Source organism: Zalophus californianus, chromosome 1 (genome assembly GCF_009762305.2).
Source record: "Zalophus californianus isolate mZalCal1 chromosome 1, mZalCal1.pri.v2, whole genome shotgun sequence".
NCBI lineage: Eukaryota > Metazoa > Chordata > Mammalia > Carnivora > Otariidae > Zalophus > Zalophus californianus.
The window spans coordinates 158041237-158060969 of record NC_045595.1 but is presented as its reverse complement, the minus strand read 5'-3'; the positions used below and the strand labels follow the sequence as shown (position 1 = coordinate 158060969).

The window sequence follows — 19733 nt, the reverse complement described above, 5'->3', positions numbered from 1 at the left end:
CCACGTGCTGATAGCTTCCAGAGCAGTGCTCCTGAAAAGATGGTCCACAAAGCAGCACTGGTCTACAAATGGGTATCAGTTTGCAATTGAAAAAAAAAAAGCTTTATGCCGGTGTAAATCACTCTATTACTAAGCACACAATTTAGTCCAGCTGACTTTTTTTTCTTAGCATGATTTTCTCAATAAAAAAGCAGTGTATTGATTTGATGTACATTCCCACACAAGCTCCTTATCTTATCAAGATAAGGACAACAAACTGTTTTTGGATTGGCCCTTTGAGTAGCATTGATCTAGACTAGAGTTTTAGTTCTGGATTTTAGAATATGTTTCCATGTGTCACTTCTTAGCTTGATTTTTATTTTCTTCAATGCTTTAAAAATGCTACTTTACTCTCGTCTTGCATCCAGTGCTGCTACTCAGAAAATTCAGTCTGACTTTTATTGCTTAGTAGTTGACCTGCATTTTTCCTCTGGAAACTTTCAGCACTTGCTTTTTTTTAATTTGGTGGTCTAAAATGTGAATTTAATATATCTAGGTATAGAGTTTTCTCATCTATTCTGTTATACGAACCCTTTCAAACTGAAGTCTTACATCTTCCATTCCAGAAACTTTCAGTAGTTTTTCTTTTCTTTCTCTTTTTTTTTTAAGATTTTTTTTTTTAATTTGATAGAGAGAGACATCAAGAGAGGGAATACAAGCAAGGGGAGTGGGAGAGGGAGAAGCAGGCTTCCCACTGAGCAGGGAGCCCGATGTGGGGCTCGATCCCAGGACCCTGGGATCACGACCTGAGCCGAAGGCAGATGCCTAATGACTGAGCCACCCAGGTGCCCCCCCCTTTTTTTTAAGATTTTATTTATTTACTTATTTGAGAGAGAGTGCAAGGGAACCTGGGGGGAGAAGAAGAAGAAGGAGTAGGGAGGGGGAGAATGAGGGGCAAAGAGTCTCCGCAGACTCCCGCTGAGCTCAGAGCCCAATGCAGGGCTCAATCCCATGACCCTGAGATCATGATCTGAGCCAAAACTATGAGTCAGGCACTCAACTGACTGTGCCACCCAGGCGCCCCAATAATTATTTTTCAAATACTAACATCCCACCATTTATTTTACAGTGACTTCATACTGATATTAACATTTCCTCTCTTATCCCCTACAGCTCTTAACTTTTTTATTTTTTTATTTATTTACTTATTTTCAAAGATTTTACTTTTAAGTAATCTCTATACCCAACAGGGACTTGAACTCACAACCCCAAGACCAAGAGTCACATGCTTCACCAACTGAGCCATCTAGGTGCCCCATCTTTTTTATTTTTTATCTTATTACTGTCTCCTAATTCTTAGAATTTTACCCCTTTCTTAGAATATTTTCCAACCTGATTGTCCACGTCACTATTTTCTTCTTCAGTTGTATTCATTCTGCTATTCAATTATGAAACCCATCCATGGAGATCTTTACTTCAACAATAATATACTGATACCCAGTATCTCTAATTCGTTCTTCTTTGAAGCTTCCTGTTTCATATTTCCTATATTCTCCTGTATCTCTCTGAGGATATTTACTGTTTTTATTTTAAATTCTTTGTGCATCAGGTCTGTTCACTCTACTACTACTTAGAATGATTTTTTTTTCCTTCTGGGTTCAAGATGTGAGTCTGTGAGCTCATCTTATCATGGTAAAATCAGTTAGCTACCTTGGCAAATAATGAACATCAGGGAGAAGAGTGAAAGTCTAGGCCCTGGTTTGTACTGATTTAGGCAGTAGAGGGGTACCTCACAGCATAAAAACAATCTAACATTACATTCTACACTTAACCACTCCTGTGCCCTCCACCCATGAGATCCTGCCTATCAGGTAATTGCCTGGTACCTCTACCCTAGGCATTACTCCTTTGTAAAAGCAATCATTAAAAAATCTTCTATAATATATTATCCGGCCCATGAGGGAGGTGAGTAAGCAGGTTGGAAGGAATGAATGGTCAAGGACCTAGCTGCACTCAACAGCAGCTAAATACCCCAGGGTGCACCTAGTCAACCTAGGATCTGCTGTTCATACCAATTCAACCACTATTGTTCAGTGCAAACTGTTCTCTAGAGGCCCCATACTTCATTACAGGTAGCTGATGTAGCTACCTCCCACAAAGTTCTAGTTTTGCCATGTTCTACTAAAAAGACTAGAGCAGGTTTATCCCACTTTTCTCAAAAATCTCCAGAGAAGTCATTTGTATTTAGAACAGAACCTGCAATATAACTTCCCTACAATTAAACAATCTCATAATAAGTGCAGATGAGAAACTTCTTATTTTTAAATTTTTTTACCTAAAGGAGCAACCTGGGTAGCTTAGTCTGTTGGGCCTCTGACTCTTGGGTTCAGCTCACATGGTGATCTCAGGGTTGTGGGACTGAGCACCAGATCAGACTGTGTGCTCAGCATGGAGTCTGCTTGGGATTCTTTCCCCCAACCTCTCCCCTCTGCTCTGCTCCTCCCCCTACTCAAGCTCGCTCTCTCTCTCTCTCTCTCTCTCTCTCTCAAGTAAATTTTTTACCTTTTAATCTATGTACAGAAAAGAGTTAACATAGCAGGCTTGTGACTGCAGTCTCCAGAAAAGCTTGTTTACAGATTGGCCCTTGGCTGGTGTCTGGGAACTTGATTAGAAAACGTTCCCTAAATGATAACGGTGGCTCAGTGTACCTCTACTGTTTGTACGAACACCTGCTTTCCTTCCGAGAGTCTGGAATTTCAGTGACTGTAGTCAGTTACACAGGCACTATGGACCTACATGACCAGCCAGTGATACAAATGCTGGAGTCTAGGCTCAAGCAGGTATTCCTGGGAGACATTTCACACATTAAAGGCAGAATAGGGTGCATCCTATGCAACTCCGCTGGGAAAGGACTCATAGAAGCTTGTGGCTGATTTACCTCCAGACTTTATCTTGAGTGCCTTTCCATTTACCGGTTTTGCTTTGTATACTTTCACTGTGATAAATCATAGCCAAAAGTACAGTCACATGCTAACTCCCATGAGTCCTCCTAAGGATCCACCAAATCTGGGGAGTAATCTTGGGGACCCCTGACAAAATCTATCTATAAATGAATTAAACAATCTGAATCTATCTCAGCATCTCTGCCTCTGGAATGCCATCTCATCTACTCAGGGTGCCAGAGAACACACCATTCATTCACAATAATGCAATGAAGATAGAGATTAGAGATATACTACAAGGCAAATTTACCCATTAAAATAACCTTGTCTACTAAGCAATAAGAATTAAAATGTTAATGAAGTTATCAATGAGAACAGCAAATCCATATTTTTTTCTGGCAAACAAACAAACCTGAATAATATAAAAGCACAAGTTGAAGAGTGTTCTAAAATATTTTAATAACACTAATGTGGCAGAGAAATCAAACACACAATTACAAATGAGAAAAATTGACTACATAAAACAATTTTTTTCTATTGAGAAAAACAACCTTGAAGGAAGTGAAGTTCTACACTACCCTTCCTCCAAACCCAAATCATTCTAAGAACTTACCTCCTACACATGAGCACCGTCTGATATTTAATCTCCAGATCTCTTTAAAGAAATCTGTTAGTACAGCAGGTACAACCTTAAAAGAAAGCTCAAAAGACTTCTGTGAAGGAAAAACCCTCTCTGAAGTCAGAGATATTCTCTAAAGGTACATTAATGAAATATAAAGTGAAACTAAATTATTTGATGAGTTCCCAAAGAAGAGGATCATAGGAAATACATCTCTGCTGTTTCTTGAATGATGGCAAAATAATAAATCTCAAGAATACTTTATAATCCAATTAGAAAATTAGAGAAACAAGTCATACATCATGTTGCATGTGTGCGCCATAAACTTGTGTCAACATGTTAGGGGATATCTAATGTACATTTTTTAAATTTAATTTTTTTAACTTATTTATTTGAGAGAGAAAGAACGAGTGTGAGAGAGAGCGTGGGTGGGGAGGGGGGCAGAGAAAGAGGGAGAGAGAAACTTTAGCAGACTCCGCAATGAGCACAGAGCCTGGCTTGGGGCTCCATCTCACGATCCTGAGATCACCACCTGAGCTGAAACCAAGAGTTAGATGCTTAACCGACTGAACCACCCAGGCACCCCTAATGCACATTTTTTAAATGAAATGAGCTGTTGTGCAGAAAACTTGAGAAAAACATAATTAAATGCATTTTAAATTTACAGCATCCATTCAGATAGTAATTATTACAATTTAAGCAATTTAAGTTACATGTGGTAGGTTCTCCCACATTGCTCTCATTCATATAATGCCTCTTCCTTCTTCCTTTCCCCAATATTTTCTTCCTAAAACAAGAGTTGGAGGTCCCAATTAGGTTGTGACCATGTTTTCTTATATTTTTATTCCTGGCACCGAGATCAATTCCAGGCATAGCAGGCACTTAATGCATGTTAATTGCTATTGCTAAAACAAGGGGAGAGTATGGTAGGAAAATGTGTGTAAATTGGACATGGAGACCTAGTCCATTACCTTTCTCTGCATCTAGAAGTGAGTTTTCCTAGAATCTCTGCCTTTGCTTCTATCAGAGCATGCAAACCATTTTTGGCCTAAGATGAGAGTTGTTCTACATGTATGCTATGCTTGCTGACTCTCTGATAGTATTGATTCTACCTATTTTGGCCTATAGTGTTTGCCTTCTCAGTGTCTTAGATGGATTCCCTAAACTCGACACTTACAGAATTTGAACATAATCTGAGATCACTCTGGAACTGATGGCCAATCATTATAGAGACAGACATCACTGATAGAACAACTGAGATAACCCTGTCCTAATGGTAAGATCCTGCCACTGTTCTGTGTTTTTCCCATTCTCATTAGATGAACATGACTGAGTGAAACTATAGCATTTAGGCCAGATAGATTGTAGCAATAAAAACTGATGCTAAGAAGTGTATGCAAAGTAGGTAATACCTCCCCAAGTTATACTAAATAGTACAATCTTGTTAACTTTGTGGTGAACTACCTCCTAAGCTGTCAAACAGAAAGTACTTTTTCTCAGGAGGATGAACCATAAACACATCCTGAACTCTGCTAATTTTCACAATGTAACTAGATTGCTGACCTTTACCAAACATCATAAATACCCACTGGATGAGGAAATATACTGAGTGGAAGGGAAACTTGAACTCCCTGAATTCGAGCCTTTACATTAAGGAAGGATAACATTTTGGCCTGCCTAACTTGCAGCCACAGGTACTTTAAGTCCCGAAGATTTACCATGACATGCTCACTTCCCCAGCACATATACCGAAGATTTACCGTGACTCCTCTGTAATAGGTTTGAAATTTACATAGGCCACTCCAACTATCCCACTAGTCTGATGGCTCTGGATTTACATGAGGAACCACACAACATCTTACAATGCTGTATTAATCAGGACTCTTGATTGCAGTCAAATCCATGTCAAATCAGGTCCAGTAAAAGCAAGATGAGGAACACATTGACTTGTGTGATTGAAGAGCTGAGGGACAGAGAACATTATATTCAACATAGTTCATCAGGAGTCACACTGCCTGGACCCCCACCTCTCAATATTGTTTTTGTGTGTTAGCGTCATTGTCTCTTAAAGCGCTGTAGGTGTCTCCACGTAGCTGGGAAGAATGGCCATCATGACTGCTAGACTCACATTCTAGCATTGTGACTTAATGGCAGAGCCAGGTGCCCATCCAACTTCAACATAATGAGTGGCTTGGTTGGGGTCACCTGCACATTACTCACATAGTCATTATTCTCATATAATACAATGCTACCTCTTGTAATCAGTAGAGTTCTATTATCAATAGCCCCAAAAGAACCACATAGAGTGGGAATAGATGGTTCCTTTCTATGCAAGGGATGCCAAACAGCAAAAAACAATACACATTCAGTTCAAATGTCTATATCCAAACTAATTTGATAGGAATAGTTAGAGTCATTGCCAGCATCCATCCTTGTTTACTTCACTCTGGCCACATTGGCCTCCTTGCTGTTCTTCAGAAAGCCATACACACTCCCGCCTCTGAGCCTTTGCACATATATCTGGAATACTTCTCTCACCTCCTTCAAGTTTGCACTCAAATATCACCTGCTCAGTGAGGATCACACTAAAATGCAACACTCCTACAGCTCTACACACACACACACACACACACACACACACACACACACCCTAGTGACTCAGCTTTGGCTTTTTCCTAAGCATTTATTGTCCAATATATTCTGTGTTTTACTTAATTATTGTCTCAAGGCAATAACACGAGGACAGAAACTCTTATCTGTTTCATTTACTCACTGATATATCTCTAGCACCTAGTATAGTGCCTGGCATGTAGTCGGTGCTCATTACATATTTGATGAATTAACAAATGATGGAATCTAGCAGGGGTGCCTTATCACTCTGTTAGATCATGTACATACAGTATTATACAGGGGAGTACATAATAGCACAGTACATGAATACAGTCCTCATTTATCGGCCTCCCCAGGCTTCTACAATTTAGCAAAACACATCCTAACCTCAGTGCTGTGGCACTAGACCCAGGCCGGGATTTCCACAGTTCTCTGGGAGGAGCGATCCCCTTGGATCAATTCAAGCCTTATCTCACGTCCTTGTTATGTTTGCGCAATCCGTACGATTTAAGTAGCTGCTTGGTTTCCTAATCCACATTCCTTTTTCCCACTAGGATTCAAATCCTATTCTGAATCTAAACCCTGACACCCTGCCTAGCCAGGAGGCTAGATCTTTTGGAGAGGGTGCTACTTCACCCAGACAGACCACCTGGACCCAATATACGGCCAACCATCAGTCAGAATATCACAAGAACACAGAGAATAGTGTTGCAACATCCCATCCACCAGACTGAATCCCCTTTAATACTGATTTGGCCTGATTTTCCTGGACTTTGACAGTTCCCTCTTGGACTCTGTATTTATTGCAGCTCTACAACGGAATTAGCTTTGCCTAGTCAATGATCCGTGAGACAACCGGATACTGTGAGGAGTAAACAGGCCTGGAATCCACCAGAGCTTCATACGTTTGCTCCTTCTCGTTTGACACTTGAGGGCCACACAGCCCAGGTATGTCTTTGCACCTCTGCAAGCTGTCAAACAACCTTCCCACAGTGATACACAAGTCAAAGGCACAGTCTTCAGTCTGGGGCTGAGCGTGAGTCAACCATCAGCCCCCGAGTCCCCACCCCTACCTCCCCGTCGCGAGGAAACCGCTGCCTCGGCCTCTGTGGATTGGCAGTTCTGAGGCGCAAGCGTGTGAGGCCAGTTGAGACTACAATTCCCATCAGGCATAGCGGGATCACCCAGGCGCAAACCAGACCTCGGCGCGAGACCCAGCGCGGGACTTCTGGGAGAGGAAAATGACAGCACTGGGCTTGCGACTACCCACCGGCAAGCTATTGGAGCTGCCGGCGGCGCTGGGCGCGTGAACCGAGCTTGCAGCACGTTCCAAACCTTCGCGGAAGTCCTCAGGTTGCCCACGAGACAAATGACGAAGCTCGCGTTCCACTACAGGAACTCCAGCGGCAGCTCACACCAGACTCGAGGTTGGACCTTCACGTGAAGACCTTCGACCCGAGTCTGGAGGACATCTCCAAGGCGGAGAGCGTCTTCACGGCCACCGGCCGCAACTGCATCGAGTACCTTAGCTCCGCGGTGCGTCTCGACCACGCCCCGGACCTCCCCCACCCTGAGGTGAGAGCCACGGCTGCCCTCAGGTCGTGACGCCTCGGGCAGGCATTTTGCCGTCACCGAACGAGAGAGATTTTCTAGCTTTGTGGGGACGCATGTAATTATTTTAACTAAATAAGCATATATAGTTTATTTTGGTAATGAACGTACAAGACTATAGGATTGTAAAACCCAAACCAGTTCAAAAAATTAAATGGCTTTTTATTATCTTTTTTCTTTTTAATTAATGTAGGGGAAAAACATGCCAACATAAATGAGACAAAGTGAAGGACTATGAAAAGTAAAATAGTTACACAAATGTGGTGATCCTTATCAGTACGTAATTTTCACCCAAAGTCTTCTGTCGTGCAAAAGTAATAATTATATATACATGGCAACAATGTAGGTTTTTTTAAAACAACTTTAGTGAAATTTCATGAGTGTGCATTTTTATGCATGTCTTATTAGAGAGCTCATTATTTGCCACTGCACCACTGCAGTGGAAATTTTCCTTCTAATCAGAACTGCTATGATAGTTTAAATAGAACTAAGGGGTAGGTAAGTCATTTAATAATTTTGAGATAGCGTCGTGTTTTGACTGAAATTTCTGAATTACTGGACTTTTTGTGTAATTCGTTTCTTAAAATTTAGTTTTATTTATATATTATCATTGTATTTAATCTGGCAGAGCATTTGAAATTTATGCAGGACTCAGATCAATTCATGTTGAAGGACTAACCGCAGTCTTGCAAAATATATAGCATCCCTGGCCCCACCCACTGCCACCCAGTCCCTATTCATATAACCTGAGGTTATTCAAATAACCTCAATAAAAAGCCATTTAATTTAATGCCCTTCCAGATTTCCAAAACAACCTCCCGGCCAGAGGGTGATACCACCTTCACCTAAAACCACTGATTGGTATTGTACCCCCTTCAATACCATGTTAAAAAGCGGAGTCATGTATATTAATGGTTATTATCAGGAACGTCATGTTCCTTTCTACACTGTAGAGGTCTAAAGGAGAAAAGCTTAATGGGAACAAGAGGTCAAGGGGAAGGAATAACCTCATAAATACACGGTGTTACAGTCTACTCTGGGAGTTCATAGGGAAATGCAGTTTCAGACATGTAGTTGTACTTTAGAATAAGTTTTGTTGAAATGCATCTAGTTTTTAACTTCAAAAAGTTTGTAAATATGGAATGCTTAACAATGTCCCAAATATTCTTGAGTAGCATGATGTAGTTAAAGGCACAGGTTCTGGATATAGATGTCCTGAGTTTAAATTCCAACTTCTTCCATTTCTAGCTATATAATTTGGGGCCAGTTACTTAGCATTTCTCTACCTCTAGTTTTATCATTTGTAAGATGGGGATAATAATATTACCTACTTTATAGGGATGTTGTAAAAAGTAGATAAGAAAATTTATATTAAGTGCTTGGAAAAGTACCTGGCACTGGGAATCATTCAGTAGATAGTAGCTATATGTTAGAATTTGAGGTTCGACTAAACATAAGCCACCTTTTTACATGGCTAGGCAAGACAATAGTTTGACAGATTTTTTCAGCTAATACAACATATAATAAAAATGTATATATAAACCTAGTACTCAGTTATCTTCTTTTTCCTTGTATAAGGTGTGTTTTATAGGCAGAAGCAATGTTGGAAAATCCTCTCTAATAAAAGCCTTATTTTCACTGGCCCCAGAGGTTGAAGTCAGAGTCTCCAAGAAACCGGTATGTTGAAGGAAAGGGTTGAGGAAGTGGGATATAAAAGAAACAGTATATTGAAATGTAAAATATGTCTGAACTATCTCTGAATTGACTAAAGTGACTAATCAATGTTGAGAGGTACAAGAAACCATACTTGCTAAGTTCCTAGAACAGTGATTTCTTTGAAACTAGTAGTAAAGTAAGATATTTTAATGATGCCTGTATAATATCCCTGAAGAAGAAGGAAGTATGTCTGGATTTATTTTAGCTGTCTTGCCAGTTTCTTGAGGAAATCTTTTGTCCAAATCTTTTCCAAAGAGTTGCCAAGTAAAGTGTTCTATTGCCATTCTATATTTGCTTCTTTAAGAATGATCATCTAGTCCTACCCTGATTTTAGAGGCAACTGCTTTGAAGAGGCTTTTCCCTCCTACAATTTTGTATATCTTGCTAACTCCTTTCTCCCTCCCTTCCCTTACTGCCCCTTGTCTCTTAAATGCAGGTATAGAGACAGTGTATATATATTAGGCAGACCCCATTTTACCCCAGGGCCAAATTATGTGATTATCCCAGCCAGTCTGCTGTAGTAGCTTTTCTGTCATTTTTTAAATTTCCTCTACTCTTTCTCAGTGATGCAGACTACCAATATCTAAGATATAGTGTCCTTAAAACTCACCCCCAGTTCCCCTCACCTTATTATCTATCCATGGCAAAACGTTCCCACCAACCTACGGCTCACTGCCCCACTTTCTTTGCATTGGAACCCTTCCGTGAAGCTTCCCTAGTCTTCTCTTCCTCCCCATTTCTTCATATAGTTGATTCCCTGGCTCCATCACTGATGCTGATGACTGTAATTCATTAAATCTCCTATCCTTAGGCCTACTCTGTCTCACCAAATAACAGCTAAAACTCTGATTTCTAGGTGGGGTGGGTTCCTTCCTGCTGTGAGGAAGAAATGTATTCTTGACATTCCGATCTGTCATTTTCCTATGGATAGACATCTCAACTGATTGGGAACCTAAGCACTGTTTTATAAAATTCTTTCTTCTGAAAATATTCGTTCTGAGTTCCAAAAATTGACTCTTTAAGGTGTTTAATCTTAATCTTTTGTTTTCTGATTAATAGTGTCATTGGACACAAAATCATGACTTTTTGTCATCTTTACATCATTTTAGTTTAACACATATTTTATGGTGTTGTACACGCTTTTAAAAAATGGTTTAATGAAAGCACTAAGCCATCTAATGAAAACACGCAAAACATCTTGATAATAGGGAAGCAGTAGTCTAGGTGTCATAAACTATCAGGTTTTGCATCTAGGTTTTATGAAAACCTATATGACTGACAGTAAGTATTTTTAGTTTAACCAATCTGTGCCATAATTTATTTCTCTTTAAAGTGGAGATATTTTATTCATCAGAGAATATTAACTAATGTAGTAAACACCATTATAGGGTAACTTTTCACTGAGAAAGAGCTAATGAAAAGACTCCGACATATTTTGGATACATATTCCTAATCAAAAGTTCTTCTTAGGTCATATGTATGCTTTTAAAAATGAATGGAGGGAAGAAGTAGTATCTTCTAAGCTTATCTCCAGCCACTTCCCTTCTATATTCTTTTCCTGTATCATCATCAGCACAGCTAGGATTATATTCAGAACACTTAGGCTTTTAATAAATATTTGCTGATTGAATAAAAATATTTTGAGTCATTAAATATATAAAGGATGTATTTAAGAAAGGTTTTATTTTTCCATTTATTTTATCAGGGGCACACAAAGAAATGAATTTTTTTTCAAAGTTGGAAAATATTTTACATTGGTGGACATGCCAGGTTATGGCTATAGAGCTCCCGAAGATTTTGTTGACATGGTAGAGACCTATCTAAAAGAACGAAGGAAGTAAGGAAAATGTTTTTTTATAAATTTAATCCAAAGCATGTTTTCATTAATGGAACATTCTTCACATTATGACTCCATATTATCAAGTGACTTCTTTTAGAAAGTCCATTTTATTCTCATGATATTCTACAATACAATATTTAGGGCCAGAGTATGTACTGCTTGCTTAATTTTTTCTTGTAGATTAGCTTTAATCTTAAATTCAAAAGTTTTTCTAAATTAAGAGTATAAATGTATTCCAGCAGAGTTCATTAATTTTCTTATGTCAAACTTGTGAGTGGCTAATTTTGAAAATAAAAATTATTGGTTAATGTGGTATTTACTAAATTTAAATAAACCTCAGTACATTTTAAAAATACCTCTGATATCACATCCTCTGTAAATGGTATCTTTGTTGTCTCCATAGGTAGTCAAATGGCAGTTCTATGTTTCAAGCATTGCACAACATACAGAAAAATTAAATTTTTGAAATATAAAAAAGTATCTACAAGTATCTTGCTTGTTGTAGCTTTACCGCAGAAACTAAGATGAAATATTTACACACAAAAAATACAAAACATAATGTCTTTGGTTTCTCTTATCTGTTACTCTTAATATTTGAGAATTTAGACATTTTTGTGATAACTTATAGTTAATTGGGTTCATGTCTCTTTCCCCACTAGAGTTCAAGCTTTTTTTTTTTTTTTTTTTTTTATTTACTTGTCAGAGAGAGAGAGAGGAGCACAAGCAGGGGGAACTGCAGGCACAGCAGGCAGAGGGAGAAGCAGGCTCCCCGCCGAGCAAGGAGCCCAATGCGGAACTCGATCCCAGGACCCTGGGATCATGCCCTGAACCAAAGGCAGACGTTTAACGGGCTGAGCCACCCAGGTGTCCCTAGAGTTCAAGCTTTTAAGGAAGGGACTCACTCATCTTTGTGTCCAGCCCTAGGCAGAAGATCTTAGGTCCAATACTTAACTGTTGAAATAAATTAATATTTAGTAAATTTAGTTATTGAAAATATTGAAATTGAGATTTATTGGATTGTAGGATGAACTTCTAGTAAACTGAGAATTTCTTTTGCCTAAAAAATTTTTAAATTTTGGAGTGAAAATTATTCAAAAGAAAATTTCTCAGGATAGTGAGGGTCAGGGGGAGAAATGAATGAGTATATTTGATATTGCCATTAATTTTTATTTCTGCATTCTTATAGTTTGATGAGAACATTTTTGTTAGTGGATAGTGTTGTCGGAATTCAAAAAACCGACAGTATTGCCATAGGAATGTGTGAAGAATTTGCATTACCTTATGTGGTAAGTATTTCTTTTGAATCATGGTTGCTGTTGGAAATACCAGTTTGTGTGTATGCATGTGTACATGCTTGTGTGGGTGTGTCTTTTTAATGAGAGAGCAGGTCTTGTCTCTGCAAGAGTAGTTCTCAATAATCTTTTTTGATTATCAGCCATTAGTAGATAAGTTCTGTGGTATTTATATTCTTTTTCTTTCTCTCAGCTTAAATTTTCAAAATTATAGTCAAAGTAAAGTATTTTTAAAGCTGTTCATTTAGTGTTCCTAAGTGCTTTTCCCTTTCATTTTTTTAATGGCAATATAAAAATTTGTCTAAAACATATTAGTGGCTCTTTAAACAGCAGTTTGGCATATACTACTTATATCAAAGTGTAAATGAAATTGCAACTGAAAAATTTGCTGAAGTAATTTGTAGTTTAAGAACCCTTGCAAGAAAATAGCGGGCTCCAGCACACACAGGTAAGATTTTTACATTCTTAAGAAAACAATAATTTCTTCTGGGAATATCTTACCAGTAATTTTTTTCTGTTGTTTGTCCTAGAATAGAATACAAATTAGTAGGTTGGTATCCACATTTACTTTGCTTTGTGAGTTTTCCAGATAAAATAGCACTCCAAAGTTCCTTTCTAAGGAAAAGAATCCATTGACTATAATTTGGTTTCCAAAAAAAGGAAACCACTAAAATGTAACAGTGAAGTTTAATGCAAATCAAACCATGTTACTAATCAGCTAAGTTTTTGTATTCTTCGGATTATGGAATTTTGGGGGTTTGCCAAAGCCCTGTGAAGCATAAGCTATAACTACAGTTAGTATGAGAAGCCAAAGGTTTGATTATAGTCCACATAGTAGAAAATACCCAATAGTGCCAAACTGATTTTAAGTGATATAGTATTCCTGATTTGGCATCATAGGTACCAATTTGTAAAATTGTATATTTTCCCTCAGTTTCAAGGAAATACTACTTTCTTCTTTGGAAAGAGGTTGTGATAGAGGAATTATGTCTCTCCTTTTAAATATCAGCATATTTGCTCTTATGAGGAAAGACTCCCAATTGGAGGGACTCACAAGTCATTAGAAACCACACACTTTCTGCTTCTCGCTCCTTTTACCATTCACATTTTTTATAACTGAAAAGCCTAAATGATTAGTCAGGAAATTTAATTTTATAGAAATTCCCAGGAAAACTGAAGGTCAAAGTTTTACTTTTTAATTGATTTTGTAATCATTCCTATAATTGTAGTGGATATAAGATACAAATAGCCTGATTTCTAGTTTGTCCTTTATATTATTACATATAAGGCAGAACCATTTTGTAGGTCGAAAATGATTATAAGTTGGCAATTTTATATGGATCAGCCTAATAAAATTATGTGTCTTAGTTAACATAAGATATATAGTGACATGAAATTTGTTTTATGTCAATTGCAAATATGACTCAAGGGTCCTTTTCACTAGTCTTGAATCTAAGATATGTTGGCCCTGTGTAGTTAAAGCACCATTTAAACAGCAAACACGTAGTATATGCTTTATACATTGCATACATTCATTCATTTAATCTTCATGGTAACTCCTTTTGGGAATGTTGCTTTTATTTTATAGATGAAAAAATAAGTATAGAGAGATTAAGAAACTTAGAAGGATCATCTAGTTGTTATTAAACATGTATAGCTAGGGGCGCCTGGGTGATGTAGTTGGTTAAGCGTCCGACTCTTGGTTTCAGCTCAGGTCATGATCTTGGGGTTGCGGGATTGAGCCCTACATGGGGCTCCCTGCTCAGCCAGAGTCTGCTAAGGTTTCTCTCTCCCTCTCCCTCCCCACCCCACCCCCCGCCGTGCACTCATTCTCTCTCTAGAATAAATAAATCTTTAAAAACAAATTGTAGTTAAAATGTATAAAACTGTATATTAAAAAAGACTTAATTTCTAATGCTTAAGTATTTGTTTTCTTACAGATGGTATTAACAAAAATGACAATCTTCCAGGGGACATCTTTTAAAACAAGTGCTTCAGATCCAGAAATTTGTTGACACTGAAACACAAGGATGTTTCCTCAGTTGTTTCCCGTAAGGTAAGAGTTGAATTATTTTATAACTTTATGTACTAACATCCTTTAGTATTATATAGTGTTTCTTAAATTGAGGTATCACTTAAAATAAGAGGAGTTTGGAAGACTATGCATTAACCATGATTTATTGGTACAACCCATCAGCACTTTTATTTTTTTCTTCCTTCTATTTTGTCTTCCTTCTGCAGGCTCTTGCTGGATCTTCCCTGCAGCCTAGCTCAATCCTAGATCTCAGCAGAAGTGAAAACTTTTTACTTTTTAAAATCAGCTAAATAACAGCCACAATAAAGATACTACCATGCTTTTCTCAGTTTCCAAGAAAAAACAAATTATCTTTATAGTAGAAAGCTCATTCAGGATGTGAGGGATAAAAATTTTTCTAAAAGGACCAAATATAAAGAAATGCTTCTTATAAGTTAGAATTAAGCATTGGTAGAGACAGAATGGTTATTTCTAGAGCTGGCAATTTTGAGATATTTGATAGAGTTTAGTGATGAAACATGAGTCTATACTTGTAGCTTATACCTTGGATATGGTAAGTACCTTGTACTAGAGCAGAAATATAGTGCCATTCCCATAGGATTTTCTTACTCTAACTTCTTTGAGGAAAGCAATATGGTATTTGCTATGAGAAATAATTAAACCAAGTAACAGTTGTATATGAAACTATCCCCTAATCAGTCATTCAAGGTCCTACCAATCCAGATCACATTTAAATTGTTTGTAATTATGAACATGCCTGTCAGAATCCTTCTTTCAGTCATTCCTACAAAATGCTCTTCTCCCTTGACTTTCATTCAAGTATTTATCCTGTTCATTTGTCTGTGTTCCATTTATATATTGGAGACTCCTAGGGGCAGGAATGAAATCCTACTTCTTAGAGCCCTGAGCATTGTCATGGAAGAATAGCTGTTTCTTTTAACTGTTTAATAAGAAGGAAGTGAGACCATCACTAAAAATGCAGCACAAACATAAGATGGACAGAGGACTGTGGCTTAACAGCAGCATTTATTGGGGAAAAAATTAATCTTTAGTTGACTATAAGCTGAATTTGAATTAACAGTTTAATGGGGCTGAGGAAAAACTGACAATGTTTTCTTGACCTACATTAATAGAATTATAGTGTTCCAAAAAAGGAATGATCTAGCAGTAGTTCCACACAGCTTTGAGCCACATGCCATCAGATCAATCAGGTTAGACGGTGGCTCGACATTAAGAACAACTAGAGCTATCTGAAAACAGATGGTCTTGGGAAAGGTTACATCATACATAACACTTACCTGGTCCTCACAGTAAACATCCCTATTTCCAGCTACGGTTATAGGTCAAGGAAATGAAATAAGTTGCAGAGAGGTATTTGTTTAAATAGAAAGAGCATGGGCTTTGGGGTCAGATGGCCTTGATTTTGCATGGTTCTTCTACTTCTTGGCTATAGATTTTAAAGCAACTTATTTCATTTTCTGTGTCTGTTTTCTCACTAGTAAAAATATGATTGTTAGAAGGATCAAATAAAATGGATGTACACACAGACACATCATAAATGTTAGCTTCCTTTCTTGCCAAGTCAGTAAGTAGCAGGGGTAGGCCAACAACCCAGAGTATCAGATTTTCAGTACTTTTTAAAGATATTCCCTTCTTTAGATATGTCAGCATTCTCTGGAATCAGTGCTGCCATTGTACTTGCCATAAGTGACCAAGGCACTTGAGATGCAGGAGCCTGGTGACTTTCAAGAACTTCAGCATTCATTGTATATAGTGACCACATACAAGAATTTGGCAGACTGGACTTTGTAGCTCTCAAAACCCAATTCAGAAAGTAGAGTTATATACATTCCTTGGCTTTATGTGCATGACCAAGTACTAGTCTATCCCTCCAGAAAGAAGTTTGGCCTATTCATGAAATAATTATGATAAAATAAGGTTTTATTTCCTTCTCTTCCTATGATCCTTATAGGAGAAAGGTGGAAGTATAGTCCAGCAAGCTTTGGCCTTTAAGGCTTGGCAAAAGTTAAATGCTGAACTTCATGTCAGAACTCTGCCCCAGCTGAGTAGAGATGTGTAAATGGTGAAAAGCCCCTAAAAATTGATGCTGGGATCAGTCTGTCTTTATAACTGTCATGGGAGAAATATGTAAGTAGGTACAGTATAATTGCTTTTTATATAGTGGAATTCCAAGCAAAGACAATGGACTCTATTGGACAATAAGGACTCTATTGGACAATGGACAATAGACAATAAGGACAAAGAAAATCACATTACAACATTGACAGAAATGTTGCAAATGAGTTCAAGATGCCATAATTAATGTGTGGACAGTCCAACTTGTATTTCTCCTTTAAACTATGTAACTTCACTTATAACCCAGAAATCATTATGGGCTGTTCTCAAGCAAGCAGCTTTGGTCAAAAAGTCTAAAATGCTGTATTTTATCAAGAAGGGAATTAGGAGTACAGCAGAAAATATTTTACCTGTTTTATATGCAGGTATATATGATTCTTGTATCCATAAAAATCATAGTGTATTCATAAAAGTCCATGTAGCCTGAGAAACCATGTGGTCACTTCCAGCTGACAAATGGATGGATGCATATGGATGGATATAGTAAGATGAGTAGACAATAATAGACACAATAATGGTGATGATGATTTTTTAAAATGATGAAAAAAGGTCTAAATTATCAAGGTTGTTGAATCTTTGTCACAAGAAGAATAAACTAAAGAAATCAAAACTTTTAGTCTAGGAAATAAAATGCAAAATAGAAGATATTCCAATAGCATTTTTCACAGAAATAGAACAGTCTTAAAATTTGTATGGAACTACCAAAGACCACAAATAACCAAAGCAATCTTGAGAAAGAACAAAGCTGAAGGTATCATGGTCCCTGATTTCAAACAATATATTGTAAAGTTACAGTAATCAAAAAGGTATGGTACTGGCATAAAAAAAGACACATATATCAATGGAACAGAATAGAGAGGGCAGAAATAATCGCACACATATATGGTCACTATGACAAAGAAGCCAAGAATATACATTCGGAAGAGGGCAGTATCTTCAATATCTGGTGTTGGCAAAACAGGAAAGCTACATGCAAAAGAATGAAACTTAGATTACTGTCTTACATTATACATAAAAATTAACTCAAAATGGATTAAGGACTGGAATGTAAGGCCTGAAGCCATAAAACTCCTAGAAGAAAACATAAGCCCTTAACATCAGACTTGGCAATGATTTTTTGGAGTTGACACCAAAAGCGAAGACAACAATAGCAAAAATAAACACAAGGGACTACAGTGAACTATAAAAAAGCTTCTGCACAGCAAAGGAAACCACACAAAATGAATAGACAACTTCCTGAATGAAAGTATTTGCAAATCATGTATCTGATAGGGGCTAATATCTGAAATACATAACTCCTACAACTCAATAGCAAAAAAAAAAAATGATTAAAAAATGGGCAGAGGATCTGAATAGACATTTTTCTGAAGAATGCACACACATGGCCAACAGAAAAAGATGAAAACATGAAAAGATGCTTAGCATCACTAACCATCAGGGAAATGCAAATCAAAACCACCACAATGAGATTACCACCTCACACCTATTGGAATGGCTTTTATCAAAAAGGCAAAAAAAAAAAAAAAGCAAGAAATAACTAGCATTGGTGAGAATGTGGAGAAAAGGGAACCCTTGTACACGGTTGGGAATGAAATTAGTGCAGACTCTGGAAAAGTATGAGGTTCTTCAAAAAATTGAAAATAGAACTACCATATGATCCCAAAATACCACTTACAAGTATTTATCTGAAGAAAACAAAAACTAATTTAAAAAGATACCTGCACCCCCACATTCACTGCAGCATTATTTACAATAGCCAAGATATGGAAACAGCCTAACTGTCCATTGATAGATGAATGGACGAAGAAAGTGTGGATATATGTATACACAATGGAATACAATTCAGCCATAAGAAAGAATGAAATATTGCCATTTGTGACAACATGGGTGGATTTTGAGGGGATTATACTGAATGAAATAAGCAGAAAAGACAAATACCATATGATCTCACTTATATGTGGAATTTGAAAAACAACAAAAAAGCAAATCATAGATACAGAGATTGGTGGTGGTTAGAGGTGGAGGTTGGGGGATAGGAGATATGGGTGATGGGGATCAAAAGGTACAAACTTCCAGTTATAAAATAAGTCATTGAGATATACAGCATGGTGACAATTATACTGTATTGCATATTTGAAAGTTGCTGAGAGCAGATCTTAAAAGTCCTCATCACAAGAAAAGGAAAAATTATAATTATGCCTGATGACAGATGTTAACTAGACTTTACTGCTATCATTTTACAATGTATACAAGTATCTAATCATTATGTTGTACAACTGAAGCTAATGTTATGTGTCAATTATACCTCAATTTAAAAAAAAAAAACTTAGTCTGGTTAATAAAAGGCAAAGTAGTAGATTTGGTGAAATTTTTGGATCCTGAAGGAAATTGATCAGATAATGTGGATCATCAGATTTCGAATACAAGAGGCTGACGGAAGAGAGGAAAGGTAGAACAAATTAAGACATTCAGTTTCATACGTGGAACTCAAGAGTTTTTAAGCAGTTTTTAAGTTAGATGAATTCAGATATGTTACTATATCTGAAGTAAAGAAGAAAATTTTTCTTTTCTTTTCACAGTTCTGTGACCTATTCTGGAATCCATCTGTTGAGATGCTTTATAGCGAATATAACAGGAAATCTTAAGACTAATGGCCTTTAGTTTAGCTGAAGATTCAAAATTCTTTTTGCCAACTGGAGTTGAACATATAGAATTTCAACTTTGTTTTAAATGTTGTGTATCTATAATTTGCAGAAGGATAATTTCATCTTTAAAACCTGCATCTTCCCAAAGCAAGAATGAATTTGTGCTGGGGAAAAAAAAGTTTATAAATAAATTATCCAGTTCATTAGAACAGATACTGTTCCTGTTTTAACAGTGTTTCTATTTTAACATATTGACAAACAAGAGCATATAGAAGTCCATTATGTGAAAACCTATTACTATGTAGAGA

The 19733-nt window shown here is 37.3% G+C and overlaps 2 protein-coding genes across 4 annotated transcripts in view; one reads left to right on the top strand and one right to left on the bottom strand.

Annotated features, from left to right (window-relative positions):
* The window catches only part of CD200R1 (CD200 receptor 1), a 49647-nt gene extending 41960 nt beyond the window's left edge, over positions 1–7687 (bottom strand). The window contains exons 1-2 of one of the 3 annotated variants that reach the window (XM_027583103.2): positions 7352–7687; positions 5301–5503 (exon numbers count right to left, since the gene is read on the bottom strand). The gene's annotated coding sequence lies outside the window, so the exon portion shown is untranslated. Of the gene's footprint in view, positions 1–5300; positions 5504–7223; positions 7304–7351 lie in introns of those variants that run through there. The other 2 variants (XM_027583101.2, XM_027583102.2) reach the window with 2 other exon arrangements.
* GTPBP8 (GTP binding protein 8 (putative)) lies at positions 7392–19638 on the top strand. Its single transcript, XM_027583104.2, is given in 11 exon segments — positions 7392–7449; positions 7452–7529; positions 7532–7725; positions 9340–9438; positions 11183–11197; positions 11199–11314; positions 12504–12603; positions 14550–14566; positions 14568–14641; positions 14644–14665; positions 19360–19638. Coding segments are annotated over 11 exon segments (855 nt in total). The 3' UTR covers positions 19442–19638.
* The last annotated feature ends 95 nt before the right edge of the window (positions 19639–19733 follow it).